Source organism: Thermobia domestica, chromosome 11, assembly GCF_964235325.1.
Source record: "Thermobia domestica chromosome 11, izTheDome1.hap1.1, whole genome shotgun sequence".
Classification (NCBI taxonomy): Eukaryota; Metazoa; Arthropoda; class Insecta; order Zygentoma; family Lepismatidae; genus Thermobia; species Thermobia domestica.
Window position 1 is genome coordinate 21,608,272 of NC_137464.1, and position 18,691 is coordinate 21,626,962.

The 18,691-nt window shown below is 36.4% G+C and overlaps 1 protein-coding gene across 1 annotated transcript in view; it reads right to left on the reverse strand.

Moving 5' to 3' along the window:
• Positions 1 to 18,691, reverse strand: part of LOC145663972 (uncharacterized) — a 42,679-nt gene that overhangs the window by 4,498 nt on the left and 19,490 nt on the right. Inside the window, exons 5-8 of the mRNA XM_081730219.1 lie at positions 13,161 to 13,445; positions 11,078 to 11,279; positions 1,540 to 3,584; positions 859 to 928 (exon numbers count right to left, since the gene is read on the reverse strand). Coding sequence (XP_081586345.1) covers positions 859 to 928; positions 1,540 to 3,584; positions 11,078 to 11,279; positions 13,161 to 13,445 — 2,602 coding nt within the window. The remainder of the gene's footprint in view (positions 1 to 858; positions 929 to 1,539; positions 3,585 to 11,077; positions 11,280 to 13,160; positions 13,446 to 18,691) is intronic.

The window sequence follows — 18,691 nt, forward strand, 5'->3', positions numbered from 1 at the left end:
TCAGAAATAATATTTTCTGCCTGTGATTTTAGTTGTTGAAGAATTTTGCGTATTGCCAATATGTATGTGCTCTGTCCTCACTTATAACTGCAACACTTGTGGTTTTGTCTTGAAAACACGTGATTTCTGTAAAAATTGAAACTTGGCCATTACTCTAGTGGTACCCTTGTACTGTTTGTGGCAGAATTACAGACCAATTCTCAGCAAAATTACAGTGAAACACTAAACATAGTTCATCAGCCTCTACACATCCCTTCATTTCTGTAATGTGTTGTTCTAGCAATTTCTTAGATGTTTGTGTTCTGCTTTCACTGTCATTTCTAAAGTTCGTCAATGAAGGTTTTCTTAATGAGTTTATTTTTCTCCATGTTACATTGTAACTTCAGAAGAGACGTCTGTTATGTTTTCTAAACGATGAGTCTGGAAGGCGAGTCCTCTTCTTTCAGGACAGTCACGATTTTCCTGAAACAAAAAGATATCTCGTTATACATCACAGACTCCTAGCGATCTCTCACGTCCGACCAAGGTGTAATACGTCACGCCTTCAAAGATGTGAAGTTCAAAATTGGCACAATACACAAACATTTCTAGGTGGGTCGTAGTGTATAGAGTTTTGATCTTTAATGTGGAATACTCACGATTATGTCCTTTAGATTAAAGGAAACAAATGATTAATGGAAGTGAATGATAATGAAGGAATTAGTGGATTAAGAACGGGGAGGGAACAAGAGAATCTCGACAAAGCGCGCGGATACAATGTAGTCCTCTACAAACTCAGATGGTCTGGGATCAAACCAGGGTTTTATTATTGAATTATGTTAGAGCAGTCTTTAAAAAGGAACTAACTTTAATACTTACCGAAAGCTACGAGACATGGTTTTTGATCCAGACCATTCAACGCTTCTTCAGCTTGTTGTGGGTTACTTCTCTGAAAAAAGGAAAAAAAAAAAAAAAAAAAAGAAACAATGAAACAAACAATGTAAGCGTCTTTCAGTTACAAGTTACAAATTATTTATAACCTACGGATGGTTTGGTGCCAGAAATTATGTTTCTATTTCTACCATCGCTGCTATTCAAGAAAGAAAGAAAAAAAAAAAAACACTTACAAGGGCTTTAATGATATTTAGATTTGAGTATTAAAATTTGTGAAACCACAAGTTAGTTGATGGACATTCTTGTGTTTTATTTCAATGTTGCGTCTCGTTGCCTTTACTCTTTCCTACATTATTTTCGCTACTTGAGAATGTTTACTTTGTTGAATGAAACAGAAAATAAGAAGATGAATATTTAATTGTGTTTATATACAGTTCTTTTGCATTTGTTCAATGCCTTCCTGAATATAGATGATGAAAAACTATGGTTCATACTTACGAATAAATAAATAAAAGACACATAGTAAAAGCTGGAGCAAGTGTTTAGAATATTTGTAATAATCGCATGTATGATGAATATGGAGTATTGTATTCATTAACGAAAACTTTGGTAGTAATAATAAGCTATAATAATAATAGTAATAGTAATAAAATGAAATTTACTTACATCAACAAGCACGAACATTTCTTTTGTTTCTTCTTGAAAATACGCTTGTATGAGCAACACTACTGAAGCCAAATGTTTGCTCATAGCTTCATTGACTAATGGAAGAACTGTTTCAACGTACTTTTTACTTATAGATGAATCTTTCACGAAGCAATAAATATGCTTAGCCCACTTTGAAAGTGATGCGAATAACGTTTCCATTGGCTGAATCCCAACCAAGATCTGAAAGTGGAATAATAAGCCTTTCCTATGAAATAAAAAGGGCCATTCGTTTAACAAGTCCTGGATTGGCGCTCCGCTGTTGATTTGCAATCGTTGTGAAGGGTAAGTTTCCTCGGAAAGCTTCAACGCTAACTTAATATCCACACAGGGAGAGCTCATTATATCTTTCAACTGTGTTTTCTTCTCCTCTTGAGTCTTTCGATTTTCAGTAGCTGGAAGCGTCGGCTGCCACTGAACACAACCGTATGAGTCGACCGATGTTCGACTTCCTGTTCCAGTAAACGTCCTGTTAACATTCTCAGAGCGACACTGCAAATGTCTTAGAAGAGATTCATAGCCGGTATCAATCACCTCACCATTTACGACATCTTGAAACGAATCTGGGTACTGTTCGACAATCTTTCTAGCAATCACAGCCATTTCCCTTTTGACAGGTTTGGGACATACCTCATGTACAGCTGTTACAATTATCCGCACGAACAATCGTCGGAGATTTGGCGGTGGTCTCTCTCCTGTCACTAGCACATTCATCAGAGAGTTAGGTAGGCGATGCCACGGAATAATAAACTTTTCCGCCCAATCAGAGCTCAAGTTCGATTTTGTTGAGAGAGAGTTGGACACGTAGTTTTCCCATTTCTCCACTGAAACGGAAATAGGTGAGGCGGATTTTTCTGAGGAGGGTGAGTTGTTTTCCATCTCACTTTCTTCTGTTTCGTATTTATATTTGTGGTTATTGAGACCTCTGTTAACATTATAAACTCGAAGGGACATACTTCTCACCAACGCATCAACACCTTTAACCACAACTTTACCGTCACTCGTATCTGGGAAAGACGAGGGATATTTGGCACATATTTTCTTCGCTATAATATTTAACTGTTTCAAACGTGGCGTTACGCGTTCCATTTGAATTGCAGATACAATGCTTCGTACAAATTCCTGTCTGACAGTTTTTGGTAATTGCTTACCAGTGTCCAAATATGATACAACTGCCGCTGGCAGTAAGTCCCATGGAATTTCAAAAGAGTTGGCCCACTTTTCTTCTTCATCTTCCCGCAACCACATTTGTTTAATTGTAGGAAGATTCACACACACAGGAGAAGGAAGCGATATGCTGGTTGATTCGGAATCAGAACCAGCAGCATCATTTCTTATGGCACGCGTTTCCTTTTCTTCTTCTTGTCTCGAATTTCCTATATTAAACATATTTTCTTCCTGGTTGGAATACCAAATACGATGTTGCATGTTTCTTAGGAGACAGTTATGAGCTGAACGAATTTTTTCCCCATTCACTATTTCCGCGAAAGAATCAGGATATTTATCTACTATCTTCCTAACAACAATATTTAGATCACTTGTACGTGGCTTCTCACATACTTCCTGCATAGCTTGTATCATTATTTGTATGAATTCTTGTCTCATGCTAGCTTTCAACGGCTTTCCCTCCTTTAAAGTCTCTAAAATTTCAGATGGCACCCTATCCCAAGGTATCTCAAAGTCACGAGCCCAATTCGACTTCAGCATGGAGTTGGTTTTCGAGACATTTGATTCTTGATTTTTTCGAACTAGCGCATCTGTTGTAGAATTCACAGTTTCAGAATTCACTACGAATTGCTCGTTGTTCGATTCAGGTACAACAGGTGTTCGAAACTGATTTTCAGATTCTTCGGACAATTGACTTGATCGCCCCTTATCTGACTCCGAAGAGATGAATGATCCAGGGGAGGCAACAAGATGCGAGCATTGTGGAGTTTCTGTACTATGCTTCCGAAGATTTGTAGCATCTGACATATTAACTGAATCGCTGGACTCTCGCAGACTTCCTGTCAACAAACAAAAATGCCTATTAGACTACAACAAAATGTTAATTAACATAAATTTATATCTAGCCACATTAAAAACATTTTTAAAATAGGAACTATGAGAGCTCGTACACAAATGCAGAAGAGTAAAAACAGCATAATACCTTGTAGTAGTACGGTGATTACGGACGGTGATGGTAATCACAATAACAAGAAAACGATAATGTTTCATAGTCACCGCCACAATCACGAAATAGTAGCACTCTTGAGGGACACAGGCCTTATCTTCAGCTGTATTGAGTTTGAAAAAGGAATAAAAAAGGTAAGAGCATGTGGGGAAATGAAAGAATAAAAATGACTATTCGAAGTAAACAAACTACTTCACTTCTACAAAGAGTATGTCGAATGAACCTACGTTAAACACTATAAAGATAGTCACTATTCACTGTTGTTTCTCTTTCTCTCCAACCGGTGATAGTGCGTATTAAAAAAAGAATTCATATACAGGTACATACACAAAGGTTGATTCATTTATATTGAGCTGAAGTAAATGTACAATTGTACCGCGCATACGCAATCCATTGCCGTGAGTTGCGACGAGGTAAGCAACATTATCTAGTTAGTCATGCAGTAAAGCAGTGTGGTTGATCATAGTCTGATGCCACCGAAACTGAACAGATTCTGTGAGGGGTTCATTGTGGCTCTTTTCCAACGCTAAGTTCACGGGGTTGCGTACCGTAGAAATGTGTCCAGTGTGTAATTTCCGTCTAGGTCGTTCCACTGTGAATCGTATTATACGGAAATATGCGCTACAGAGTCCTGAGCCCACCATACCGACCCGAGCACCTAGAACTGTTCATTAAAAATTTGCATAATTGTGCTCTGTTTCTCACACAGGGACAAATTGCATCTCCGAAAGATGGAGAAACGTCAATATCAATACTGCGTACTACCAGACTTAGGTCATGACTGAAATGTACTATTGTGCTGCCAAAATGTCTTGAGCCGTGGCAAAAATGAGAACTAAAGTTCACACACCCACACGTTGAGCCAATAAGGGTTCAGCTGTTGCTAAGCGAGAGAAAGCGAGTGGAATTCCTTCAGCCGATACCAGCGCTTGCAACGGAAGACTAGGGATCAAGTCAATGTGGTATATCTTTAGCACGAAATCCCAACGTTGTACGGACAAGACGGAACCAGGTTGAACTGCACCAAGACGAGGTATCCAGCCACATGGGAAAACAGCTGGAATTCTATCGTCAATGGAACAGGAAACTGAAATTGCGGAAATTCCCTTTTCTGAGATCCCTATCAAGAGCCCACATCCCAGTTCAATGGACTCTTGTGCTTTCAGACTTCTCAAGCGGCGCCTGTCCCGTCGTCGAGTCCGCACCATCACTGGCCTTTGGAAAGTATGTAAAGAGGAGTAGAATGCAATACCCTTAGTCCAACTGCAACACAGTCTCTTGCAATGGAAACTCCGATGAAATGTGGGATAGCCGTAGCAGACACAGTCTTTTAGAAAATGTTGGCCTCAAAGACGATCAATATACCCTGATTAAAAAAAAAAAAAAAAAAAAAAAAAAAAAAAATCAAGGAAAGGCTTGAGTTGAGTTGATTTTCAGTTTAACTTCCTGTTCAGGCTTTGTTTCCCCCACAACAAATAACGCTGAAATTTAAGATGAACCAGCTGAAATGCTCGTTCTTCGCACGAAGAGAAAATGTCTATGGAAAATATTTGAACAATATTCCCTCATATAAATTTTGGCATAAATTTTGAATATCCTTGTCCCCTTCAAGCCAAGTGATATGATGAAAACCAACTTGAAGTAGGTACTATGTTCCAAAAATTCATTTGGTTCCCGTGATGTTATCACAAACAGAAAACTATATCGCTTTCAATGTGGCGAAAATAGTAAAAAATTTTCCTATATTTACTCCTCCCCTCCCCCTCTGAAAAGTGAAAATTTTCAAAAATGTTTTAACACCTCCTTTATTAATTTTCCTAGCTTCATAGGCTCGTGAGATATTTTATTTTTGGTATAAATTTTGAATTTCCTCTACCCCCCTTTAATCAAAATTAAAATGAATAAAAAAAAAAAAACCGTAGTTCGAGGTTCGTAGTTTATTCCAAAATTCATTTCAAAGTGTTCAGCCTTTTTCCGTGATACGATCAGAAACAATAGGCAATATCGCTTTCAATGTAATAATAATAATAATAATAATAAAATTGAAATTCCCTTTCCCTTCTTCCTTACAACGGGAATTTTCGAGAATGGTAAAAATTTCCAGACGGTTCTACACAGTTCAGTTCTCTATTCTATTCGTTGAAACTTGTGCTTAAATGTCATTGGGACTGCCACTAATCAGCTTAGCGATCGGGAACTATGGATTCGACACTAATTTCGGTTATTTTGGACATTCTTCTTTTCACTCCTTCTCACCCCACACGACGATTGGGCCCGAACTTAGGCTAAAACAGCAGAGGAAATGTCATTATTCATCTCGGCAACCCCGAAAACTATCGATTCAACATTAATATCGGTCCTTTGGATTATTTTTATGTCACTTCTTCCCCTTGCCCCTAGCGGTGCTTCAGATACCTTACCTGCAGTCTGTTTGTTTCCAGATTGTACGTCATGTGTGTGTTAAGTTTGGTTAAAATTGCTCTAGGCGTTCCAGACTTATGCTGGAACATACATACACTTTTAAATATACAGATTTTGTAAAAGTCTTACGTGTAAAAAATTTTGCAATTCTCTACCTATGTGAAAAATTTCCAAAACTTCAGTTTCAAAGAAGTGAAAGCATTATCGCTTTACAAATCTAAGAAAATTTTAAAGGTCAACAGTCTGAATCAGTATTAATTCAGAAACGAGAAAGCAGTTTGGAAGAAAAAAAATTGAAAATCTTCCCAATTATTTCTGGTCTGTTTCAAAGTGGAATATTTCAAGGAACTTTTAGATGAGATGGATTCGTGTACACAGATGGGGTACATTGTAACTTTTTGAAATTACACTACCATCGAATATATCACAAATATAGCTAGGAAGTGGCATTCAAAATCGAAACAGCTTAGCAAGCTCATCAGGAAAGTGTGTCATATGTCAAGTTGTCAGTATTTATCTACATTTTAACATACAAACATTTTAATCAATCTGAACGTTGGGATTATACGACAAGCCGTGGTCGAGCGAAATATTGAAACGTTTAAGTCATATCCATATGATGACCAGAACTCGCGAAGTGTAGCGGTCAACATAAACAAAGGTAGCACATTTTCCTTTCCAGAAATGTCTCTTGGATTCGCTTTTTTTTTTTTTTTTTTTTGAGTGAAGACACATGGATTTAGAATTTGCCTTCTAAATATGCTTACTACAGGGGAATTTAAATCTGACTCCACTGGGATAAACAGTGTATGATATATAACCAAACATCAGAATTTATTTCTGTAGTTATTAAAATTTGCATATTCGTATCAGAAAATCTAGACATAAGAACCTTGCACTAAGTGACTTGTATCACTGTGATAAATTTAGTGAATACTGCTTAAAAACCATGGGAAGTGTACAGTTAGAGAAAAAACGTGCATAATGTAGTATGAAAAACTTCGTTCGCTCGGCACAATAATGACATTATCTCGAAGACAAGAGCTATTCAATCAATTTAAGCATCACTGCTGTGTTCGAAATTCAACGAAACTAGAAGTAGTTATGTAATTTTCACCATAAAATCCACCTTTTGAAAAATTTGTTGAACAACGTTATTTTATAAAAACAATGGATGTAATTAAAATGTGAATAATAATATGAAGAAGATGAATATAATAACACACCTTATTCCGTTACGATTGTTGTAAGCTTGTCTCCTAACGAAATATACATTAAAAAAAAGGAAGAAAATTATATACAGATGAAAGCAACGTTATAAAATTATGCGTCAAAACTTGGAACGTGTTCTTATAACTTTTTAATATTGTTTTCTTAGTTGTATTTATAAGAGAAACATTTCCTTTAATGAGAGAACAAACAGAAAGGCAAAGTAACAATTACCTTCAGTGCTGCGTTCGTTAAATCTCAAAAATCTTTAGATTCGGTGAAGACATTCACTATTATTCATACTCTCAAACAGGGAACTCCCTCGTGACTATGTTTAGTATACGTACGGGAGACCCGGGTTTGATTTCTTGTGAGAGCTCATGTGGTTCAGATTATACGTTACGTTGTACATCGATGTCTTATACATCCTCGATGATGAACGCAACGCAAAACTCCAAATTAATCAACCGAAATGAAATGGTGCGATCGAAGAAACTTATCTATGAAGAAGTTATTGCGAATATCAAAATGCTTGGCTATACGAAGACCAAGAGCAGAGAAGGTCAACAAATTAATGTAAGTTCCTATAAGCTCTTTAAAAACGTATTGAATATGTATTTCGATTTTTCAAGTGGGAGAAAAATGAAATGAAATCATTAAGTTTTACGTCCCACGGTTATGCCGGTTAGGCTAAAGGAGACTGTGATGATGAGAAATGAGTGAAATAGTGGAATGAAGACAGTGGGAGGAAACGGGAGAACCCCGAGAAAACCCACGACCACGGTGTTTGTCCACCACAAAGTCCACACGGCGCGAGCTGGGATCGAACCAGGGACCCCAAGCACCGGAGGTGAACGCTCTACCACTGAACCACCGCGCCCCCTTCAAGTGGAAGAACAAAGATGAAAAACAGAAAACATCTCACTCACCTTCACTTCACTGATTTTTCCCCCCACAAACAACGGAGAACTGCACGATATAACAAAGAAGTTCATTGATGAGAAAGGTAATCAAGTTCAAATTGAATATTGAGAAGATGAAAATGATGTTCAACAACTTCGCAAGAAAATCAAGGATTGAAGTTGCAAATACAAACCTAGATATGAATATCTACATCCACCTGGGACAGAAGATATCCTTGAATGACAAGAACAAACTAATATATGTATAAAATTAAAATGAAGTGCATTCGAAAGGAAAAGTTTCATGTTGAAAAGAAAAGTCCCTGTGTCTACAGCGTAAGATGATCAATGAGTATCTAACGGTTTTGGTATATATCCATCACAGATGTAGACACTAACAAAATCAGACAACTGCATCTGCAAACTACACAACAAAGCGTGGAGAGAAGCTAGCTGACAATCACCCGCAAAGATAAGAATTAACCTCATAGGTTAGAGATATGATAGAAGTAACGGGTATTCGCGTGATAACAAATAACCGAAGAGGTAGTGGGCCGGACCTACCACAAGAAATGATCAGTGAGCAAAAACAATATTAGACTGTAAACCAAGAGACAAAAAGTGACCTAGGAAGGGTCCTACTAGACAAAGCAGTATGAAGAAATTAAGTTTTCAATTCAATATCACGGATCCACTGGCCCATGAACCTATTGACAGTAAAGAAGAAAATTAATGTAAATAACACAAGGACATAAAACTGAATTAAAAAGAAACAGCACAGTTAATACAGCAATTGGAAATTAACAGTTTGTATTCAAGATACTTAATACTATGCTGTATTCAAGATACTTAGTACTGGACTTAATACTATGCTTCTACTATTATAGAACATGGAAAGTATTTCATTCTACAACATAATATCTTCACAATTCTCACCATATGTTGATATTTATTCAACTTTGTCTTATCTTTACTTAATGATGCAATAGTACAAATAATAATTGTATATATACATACATACTCATTGAAATACCAAACTATGACGAAGAAATTCAGGCTATATTTCAATGACCCCTTCTCACCATCTTCATGCATATATTGGTGTTACTTAAAACCTGATATAATTTTTCCAATATATATTAATCACGCATCTCGTACAACTACATTAAAATGGCTCGATACGACATTTGTACGGATCGTCAGATCAAGTGAGGGGAACATGTCAAATTAGATATTCACAATAACTAAACAAGCACGCATATACTTAGAATAAGACTTGAAAATATTAAAGAGGAATAAATCTACACCGTTTCAAAATATTGGAAAAATTATATCAGGTTTTAAGTAACACCAATATTTATTAACATTTCAATGGACTGTTGAAGTGTTTTTGAAAAAAATAAACTATAGAAAAAGAAGAAGTGGTTCTCGACAAGGAATTTTCACAGCGGTGATTTAAGGAACATTAGAACTGTCTCAACAATGAGAGAAAATAATAATAAAAAGAAAAAAATGTAACACACAAAGAATGAAGAAGTGACTGACTAGACCGGAACCTCCGGCATACCTTGCCGATGCGTTAACAGGGTGTCTACTAAGATTCCCGATGGAAAGTTCGTGACTTATCGTGACCTTTTCATTTCCAAACCATAAAAATTAGTATCATTCTCAAGAGCGAATTTGGGTGCAAATTGGGCCCAATTCTCATACATGTGATAGAAGCGTGCTTTGCTTGCGATTTGATAGCGTCTAAAGCCGACCATAGACATTTTTGGTGGTGAATTTTGACGTTTTATAGAACAAAATTCTCCCGTCTATACTTTTAATTGTACAGATAAAAGAAATCGTGACCCAAAAACTAAATTTTGTGACTTTTTCTTGACTTTCATGACTGTTTTCTGATTTCGTGGCTTTTTCATGACTTTCGTGACTTGTGACCGATAGACACTGATTAACCACTACGCCATCCAGTCAACCTTCCAGAATAGCCACTCACTCTCACTCCCGTATATGGACAAAGAATTGTCCAATCACAACAGGGGTCTGTGGTGCAACCTATGTAGTCCGAGATGAGAGCACCGACTTTGAGAGAGAGACTGAGTGGTTGTTCTGTGAAGCAGACCGGGTGGCATGGTGGTTAACGCATCGCACGGTATGTCGGAGGTCCCCGGTTCAAGTCCTGGTCCAGTCATTCTCTGCGTTAGAATTTGCACCTGTAAAGGATTAAGTGTGTAAAATGAAAAATAGGTTGTTTCCTCCTTTCGTTAGTATATATGAAATTATAACCGTCATAAGGTGCTCGGTAGAACGACACAGAATTGTCCAAGCCCAGCAGTGGTCTATGGTACAGTCTGTGGAGAGCACCGACCTCGAAGAGTAAGTGGCTATTCTGGGAAGCAGATTGGGTAGCGTAGTGGTTAACGCATCTGCACAGTATACCAGAGGTCCCAGGTTCGAGTCCCGGTCCAATTAATAACTTTTCAGTCTTTTTGTTATAGAATTCACATTTACAGAGGGCCTGGTGTGTGTGTGTGTGTGTGTGTGTGTGTGTGTGTGTGTGTGTGTGCGTGTGTGTGTGTGTGTGTGCGTGTGCGTGTGTGTGTGTGTAAGTGTGTGTGTGTGTGTGTAAGTAAGTAAAAAATCGGTTGTTTCCTCTTTTACTGATATATATATAAAGTAGTTCAATGAGGAAAGTATTAAAAAAAAAAATACACGCATGAAGGTAAGAGGGTATTGAAAATCTGGCGTCAATTTGTTCATCATAATTTAAGTGCTTCAATTAGTTTGTTTTTACCTTGTTTCTCTTTCCACGAAAAGAGCAGTTTTCGAATTGGAATAGGTTTTAGAACAGACTTTAAGTCTTCCTCTTCGACGTATTGTAAATCATCCTCTTCTAAGACGCCAGCTTCTTCCAAAGCTTCTGCAATCTTCGCTATGTTTTCATCTGGAAGCGAGCTCAAAACCTCTTTCACTCGGATTTTTATAGTATCTAATCCCTGGGAAAAGAATATATATATATATATTTCATTATAGCTTTGGAAATATTCGACCGTATTAATAGAACAGAACTGACAAACCACTAAATATATATTAATATAAACTTTATAATGAAGTCGGTGGATAATTCTGGACAAAGTGGTACAGGAAAGAATGTACTGTGGGAATACAATGCCATAAAAGGAGTGATGTAGATGTGAGAACCAAGAGGAATTTTACAAGGAATACGCAAAGAAGGATAAAAAGATAGTGATGACGTAAAGAGGTGCGAAGAAATGTGATACGGAAGTGGAAAGAAGCTCAATGGATTAAGGAACATGGGAAGGATGTACTGGTGAACTGGACGAGCGAGCTTACGATCCGTGAGTTATGGCATGCACTGCTGGACAAAACAGAAATGATTGAGTTAAAAGGAAACAACTAAAAGAGCAAACAATACTGTCAGGTGGGCAGATGTCCAAATTCCGAATAAGTGTGCAAATTATTGGGGAAAGTAGATGTGACAAGCACCTAATTAAAAATGTGTATGTCCTACAAATGGGTGTAAAAAGTGAAGGGAAAAACCCGATACTCTATCACCCGAGTAGAGAATGTTTTCTCTCTACGTAGTAGATCAGTAAAGGAGCGCAAGGGGACACAAAAGTACTAAATAACTATTTCTCAGTAACATAATAATATTAGTACACAATATTTCTTAGCATGTTTAAACAGAAAAGAAACGAATACGATAACAAATTTATACGTAATTAATATGTATAAATACTTAAAAGAAAAACTAATATGAAAGCATGGTATAGTTTTTCTTTAGTCTTGTAGTATAACTGCAGTGAAAGGAAAAAATAATTACATTGTTGCCTCCAAAATCCAAGAGCCTCAGGAGTCAAACACCTTGAAATCTGAAGGAAAAATTCGAGCGAATTTTGTCGTGGAATACAAACGCCCAGAGCAATGTTCGTGTGTACATTTTGCCCGGACCACTCATGCACTTTGTCGACTTGTGAAAGCATCTCGTTGCGATTTTCGTTGTTAATTTTATACTTTTGTGCCTATTTGATCTAATTTTATCTTAAATAATTATATTTTTATTCTTTTATCTTAACATCCAGCGTATTTACTGTTAAAACCATTTTAAAAATTCTTCGTGGGATCAGGGAACGGATTAATTTAATTTCCATTATTTTAGAAGGGAAAAATTGTCTTGGCGAACGGGCTTCTGGAACGGATTAAGTTCGGATTCTAAGATACAAATTTCCTATATATATATATATATATATATATATATATAAATAATATTTAACTTAAAACAATCATAAACATTAACTTCATGAACACTTTCAAGGCAGAGAGGGGCGCGGTGGCTCAGTGGTAGAGCGTTCACCTCCGGTGCCTCAGGTTCCTGGTTCAATCCCAGCTCGCGCCGTGTGGACTTTGTAGTGGACAAACACCGTGCTCGTGGGTTTTCTCGGCGTTCTCCCGTTTCCTCCCACTTTCTTCATTCCACCATTTCACTCATCTCTCACCTTCACCGTCTCCTTTAGCCTAACCAGCATAATCGTGGGACGTAAAACTTAAAAATTTCATTTCATTTTTTTTTTTTTTTTTTTCAAGGCAGACTTGCCTCTTCTTTAGTATGACTTATAAAATTTCACTACTAAACTGATTTCATGTTATATACAGGTATGTCACTGACATATACTGAAAACTGAAAACTTTAATTACTTTTTAACTTTCAGGACAATCCTCTACAATATAAAACCAGTTTAGCAGCCAAGCTTAACCAGCTACACAGAGGAAGAGACAAGAATTGCTTGAAACTGCCTGTGAAATGAATCTTTATGGATGTTCTAGATAAGATTTTTCTACTTTCCATGGTGACTTACCATTATTTGGCCTGTGGTGTTCGAGGATGTACTTATTGTCTCACCCAAGTTTATTTCTGAATTAAGAGTTTCGTCTCTATTTTGTGCCTCAGCACCGTTACTAGCACTCTCTCTTGTATCTGCCAGTGGATGATCGTTTGCAGAATTGATCCTATCTTCATCCATAGTTATATTGGTATCCTCAGGTGACTTCCTTTCGTTACAGGTTTCTTCAGTTCTAGCTACATCAGACATTTGAACATCTGTTTCACCGTTGTTCTCTTCTGGTTCAGAATTCCCTTCACTCTGAAAAATAATAATGTGTATTTACATATTCATAAATAGGAATTTGCTTATAGAAGTTTCCTCTTGAATACAACATATTACAAATAAGTACACGTTCCCCCATTACTTTGAAGGTTTGTTGAAGTTTTAAGGAGTCCAACAACTAAGTGTCTTAGGATGTGTTGGATGGGTGCCTCTCAATGAGACTGCGTCTTAGAGAGGTACAGTCCGCAGCAAAAAAAAACTGCAACCTGCAATGACAATGCGTCTTAGAGCGTATAGAAAGGGTAACTCTCAATGATCAGGCGTCTTAGAGTTGGTGGTTTGATCAACCGGGCGAGATTGATGACTTCTGAGGAGTGCTCTCTTCTTTTATCACAAAATATCGGCTACCTTCGTTGATTTCCTTCACTTGCCGACCGTTGGCGATGGTGGACAAAGTCTTCTTCGTGAACGTCGTCTGTGGAGTGTTTACATCTAGCACGTGGCGAAGAAACACATAGTTACATCTAGCATGGTCTGAAAACACGTGGAACCTTACAGTATTCTTCAATCTCTATACCTAGATATTTTAACAAGTAAATACGTTATTAAATTCTGTTAAGATTACCTCAGATTAGAGTTAAATAAAGTGAATTACTCATGCTAGTTCTTCCATCATTTGCTTACTTGGTGACTAACATAAACCTACACGCTAGGAAACTCAGTTCCTGCAAATCGAAAACAGGAAATTGTTATACAGGGTGTCTACTAAAATTCCAAAATGAAATTTCGTGACTTTTTCGTGACCTTTTCTTTACCAAATCATAAAATTTCCTAATATTTTCAAGAGCGAATTTGGGTGCGAATTAGGCCGAATTTTCATCCTTGCGATAGAAACGTACTTTGCTTGCGATTTGGTAGCGTCTAAAGCTGATCGTAGACATTTTTGGTGGTTAACTTTGACGTTTTATAGAACAAAATTTTACAATCTGTACCTAGACCTACATTTGAACAGTTAAAAAAAAAAAATCGTGACCCAAAAGCTAAATTTCGTGATTTTCATGACCATTTTCTGATTTCGTGACTTATTCGTAGAGATGCAAAAAAGCCGACTTTTTTGAATCGATGGTTTTTTTCACATAAAAAGTCGGCTTTTTTGGGAAAAAAACGAGAATTTTGGAAATTTTGGCTTTTTTCATTTTCATGATTTTTCTATCTAAATAGCTTTCTTATAGTATATTCTATAGTTAGATAAGAATTCCATGACCTAAATGCCATATTTCGCTCTAAATTTCACCATCAAGATGGGTGGAGCACATGTTTTACGAATTAAAGCTAACATGAAGAATGTAGTATTTGAGGGCAATTTTAGAGGCTATTTAACTTTATTTTTAACTTTTGAGTTATCGACATTTTTTTCTTCTCGAGATCATTTCAGTTTGTCGTCTGTGCTTCATTTCTAAGAGCTTAGTACTCTAGCTTCTAGCGCAAAAGTTAAACTTACGTTTTTCTATATATCCGTCAAAGCGTACGTTTTTCAATATATCCGTCTAACCGTACTTCCACATTTCTGTTATACTGTAGCTGTGCAACGATATAGCAATAATTTTCCGGATACAACCTTGAATACTAATTTATACAAATAATCAGTAGCGGATTTAGAAACGTACTTTGGGACGGGTTTCTCTGATTGTTTCATTTTCTAAAATGTCCTAATTTTATTTGGGAGGAGCTTGAAGTTTATGAGTACAGGCATAACTAATACTGTATTTCGTTTCGTTTATATATTTACCGATAATCTTCCGGATACAACCTTGAAGAACATTTTATACTGAGAATCAGTGGCGGATTTAGAAAAGTATTTTGGGAGGGTTTTTTTCTTACTAATGTTTAGTTTTTCTAAACATTCGTAATTTTATTTGACGGCAGCTTAAAGTTTATGAGTAAAGGCATAACTAATAGGTAATTCGTTTGTTTTAGACATTCCGTAATTTTGGGTAACAGGCTTCAGTCCGAAAGACCGCCCCCCTAACCTTCGCAAAACCGTCACTGCTGGTAATTAGTAATAATAACGATTTAAAAACAATAAGAAATGAAGTCGGCCAACTCACAGTACACGCACTATTTCTACTTCATAGATGGAATGAAGAAAAGTTTTGTCAGAATGGTCGAATGCTGAGTTGAATTCCGGACTTCCCGATAGAAGCGCAAAAGCTCCACTCAGTTATGTTTGATGTGCAGTTGCATTTACCTTAACTTAAATATACAAGAACATGGTAACTAACAAATTTTCAATTCCTGAGTTATGCAGCACCAGATAGACAGCAACGCATACCGCTTTGTTTAATCCCTCATGTATAGTCTTATGTGAAAAATCAGCTTTCCGACTTTCAAAATGGATTGTGCAGCGGAAAATTTCTAATTTCTTAAAATAGTAAAATTGTGGGTTACCATGTTCTTACCTCACATCCTTCATGTGTTGAATCCCTCTTGTTAAAAATACAGAAAACTTGAGGACTGAGTAACCGTGATGGTGCTTATATAAAACTAGAATTTCAAGAATATACAAAACCAAAAGCTCTAGATGTGCAGCCTTTAAATGTATCATATAAATCTAAGTATTTTTCTTATGTTTTAATTTTGTTTTATTCCAAAAAGAGGGTATGGAATATTTTGAAGTAAAAATACTACATAGAATTTTGCTATTTATTTGAGTATTTTTTTTTTTTAAAAAAAAGAAGTATTTACTTTTAGGGTTGGCTGGTTTACACCAGCTATTTTTCTTCTTTCTTTAAAATAAACAACTGGTTTAAACCGAAAAAAAATAAAAAGAACGAAAAATGCAAATCGTGTGAATTTCATGGTGACGTTTCCATACATCAAACCATCTGCATCAGTTTTATTTCCTTTTCATCTTTTAATCAAGGTGTCCCATTATCAATTCTCGGTCGAACCACAACCCTTCTTTCATGCGTAAACAAAGTAGCGGTTCGGATGTAACTTTAAGCGAAAGTCTTCTCCTTGATAACCTCGGTATTACGTAAGGATGTTAAGCCTGAACATACGAAACGAAACTAAATTGTATATTTCTGCATGCCTGAATGCCTGTTGTTTTATAAAGAAGCCAAGGTTGCTTAAATATACCAGGGGTGCCCACAAGGGGGGACTATGACGCAAACTGCGTCATTGAAATATTTGGGGGGTTAAAAATCTATATAAATATGTTTGAGGGGGTGTAAAAATTAATCGGATTTTTTTTTTCATGGAAGAACACCTACGGATAGACAATTGAGGGGGAGTGTGTCATGGACATGAGGGAGGGTGGGCACCACTGAATATACTGATATAAATTGACAAAATTTATCGATTGCCTACGTAGCTTCCAACATCAGCTTGGATTGTACTTTCAGTGATATGTACGTACTAAATTTGTAATTTAATATTTCAGTTTTAGCGTACTGATTATGATACGTTGACCTTTAAATTTTACATGCAAAGCAATAACAGGATTTTTCCGTTATTGTTTTACATTTAGAGTAATGACGGGATTTTCCCGATGGCTAGGGCGGGAGTTTCCCAATTTAAGAAAGTTACTGACCGGACTTCTTTAAGCTTATGTGACTTCTTCCAGCATAACCCCGTTGTTGCATAATAACACCAAGGCGAAACAAACTTATTTCTGTCAATATGTAATATAAATACATAAAGCAAAATATCTAAACCCAAAAAAACCTAGTTTAAACCAAAAAAGCCTAGTTTAACCCCCACCCCCCCAAAAAAAACGGGTTTTTGGCATTTCCAAAAACAACCATGGTTCTCGCCAACCCTGCTTACTTTTGTATGTAGGAGGTTAAAAAAATCTTATTATATACATTGGTTAATCCTTTGGAATTCATAATGTAAATATGTTGAGAAGTAAAACTGTTTGAAATATCTTTTCGAAATTCATGGTTTATTTTCGAGGTTTTATATTATTATCGGCATCAACCACTAATTAAATGACTTTTTGTGTTGTAGAAAAGCGAAACAAAATCTGGTTTGTCAATTTAAAGCAGAATTTTCAAAAAAGTCCAAAATTTCCCAAGCAAAAAAGCGAAGCAGAAAAAACAGTTTTTTTCCGAGCCCTTGCATCTCTACTTATTCGTGACTTTCGTGACCGATAGACACCCTGTTATATCACGGACTGATTGATTGATAAGCAATTGATCTTAACCCCTTGCGTACCAGTGACATCCATATGGATATCATAAAAACGTATCCTTTATTAAGGGTCGTATTAATCCTGGAGATGATGAAATATTTGAGCGGACGCAAGGAACGAGTTGGTTTCCCTCTTTCTTCTCAGGTGACAGCACTTTATTCACCTGCGGTCAGTGTTGCCAACATAAAGCAACAAAAATCCCTTCAGAACATCAAAATTTCCCTTTTTCAGCCCAAATGTTCAACAAAGCAATTTTCTTTTATCAGTACTATGAATGCTCTCCCCGCGCATACGTTTGCGCGTGTGTGCATAATTATTCAAAAAGGAACGGTTATATAAATACAGGGTGTAACATAAATGCATGGCCAAAAGTGACGAGGTGATTGCGGACATCTAAATAAGTATAAATGTTCCTATAAACATAGGTTCGTTGCCGCTTTTTTTCCATTTTGAATTTTTTCACAGCATAATTGGATATGGAATTTTGCTTTGGGGTAACAGTAGCCAAGCACATGATGTTCTAGTTTTGCAAAAGAAAGACATCACGATTATTGTTGGAACATATGATAAAGAACACTGTAAACCACTATTTATCAGGCTTAAAATAATGACACTCGTTAATGTATATATTTATCAAGTGCTACTTTACACTAAGCAAAATCTTGCATATATGATACTTGGGGATGAAGTACATACACATAATACTAGATGGCGTAAGAAAAATGATATACCCTTTACTAGATTATCGAAGATCAAAAACAGTTACTTATTTACAGGACCGAAGCTGTTTAATAAACTAACATCCTCCTCCACACAGCAGCTGCCGTTTAAGGTTTATAAGAAAAAGTTATATGATTGGTTAATAACGAATCCATTTTACTCGATTCAAAAGTTTAGTGAATATCAAGAAACTGTACACTGTCACTTTATTTCAAATATTGCAGTGTCACTTGATTTCAAATATTATTAGGCTGTTCATTGTACTATTAATTAGCAACTGATTGTATGTATGTTATGATTGCTTTTTTTTTTTTTTTTTTTTTTTTTTTTTTTTTTGTTATATCTGTATCTATAAGTATATTTC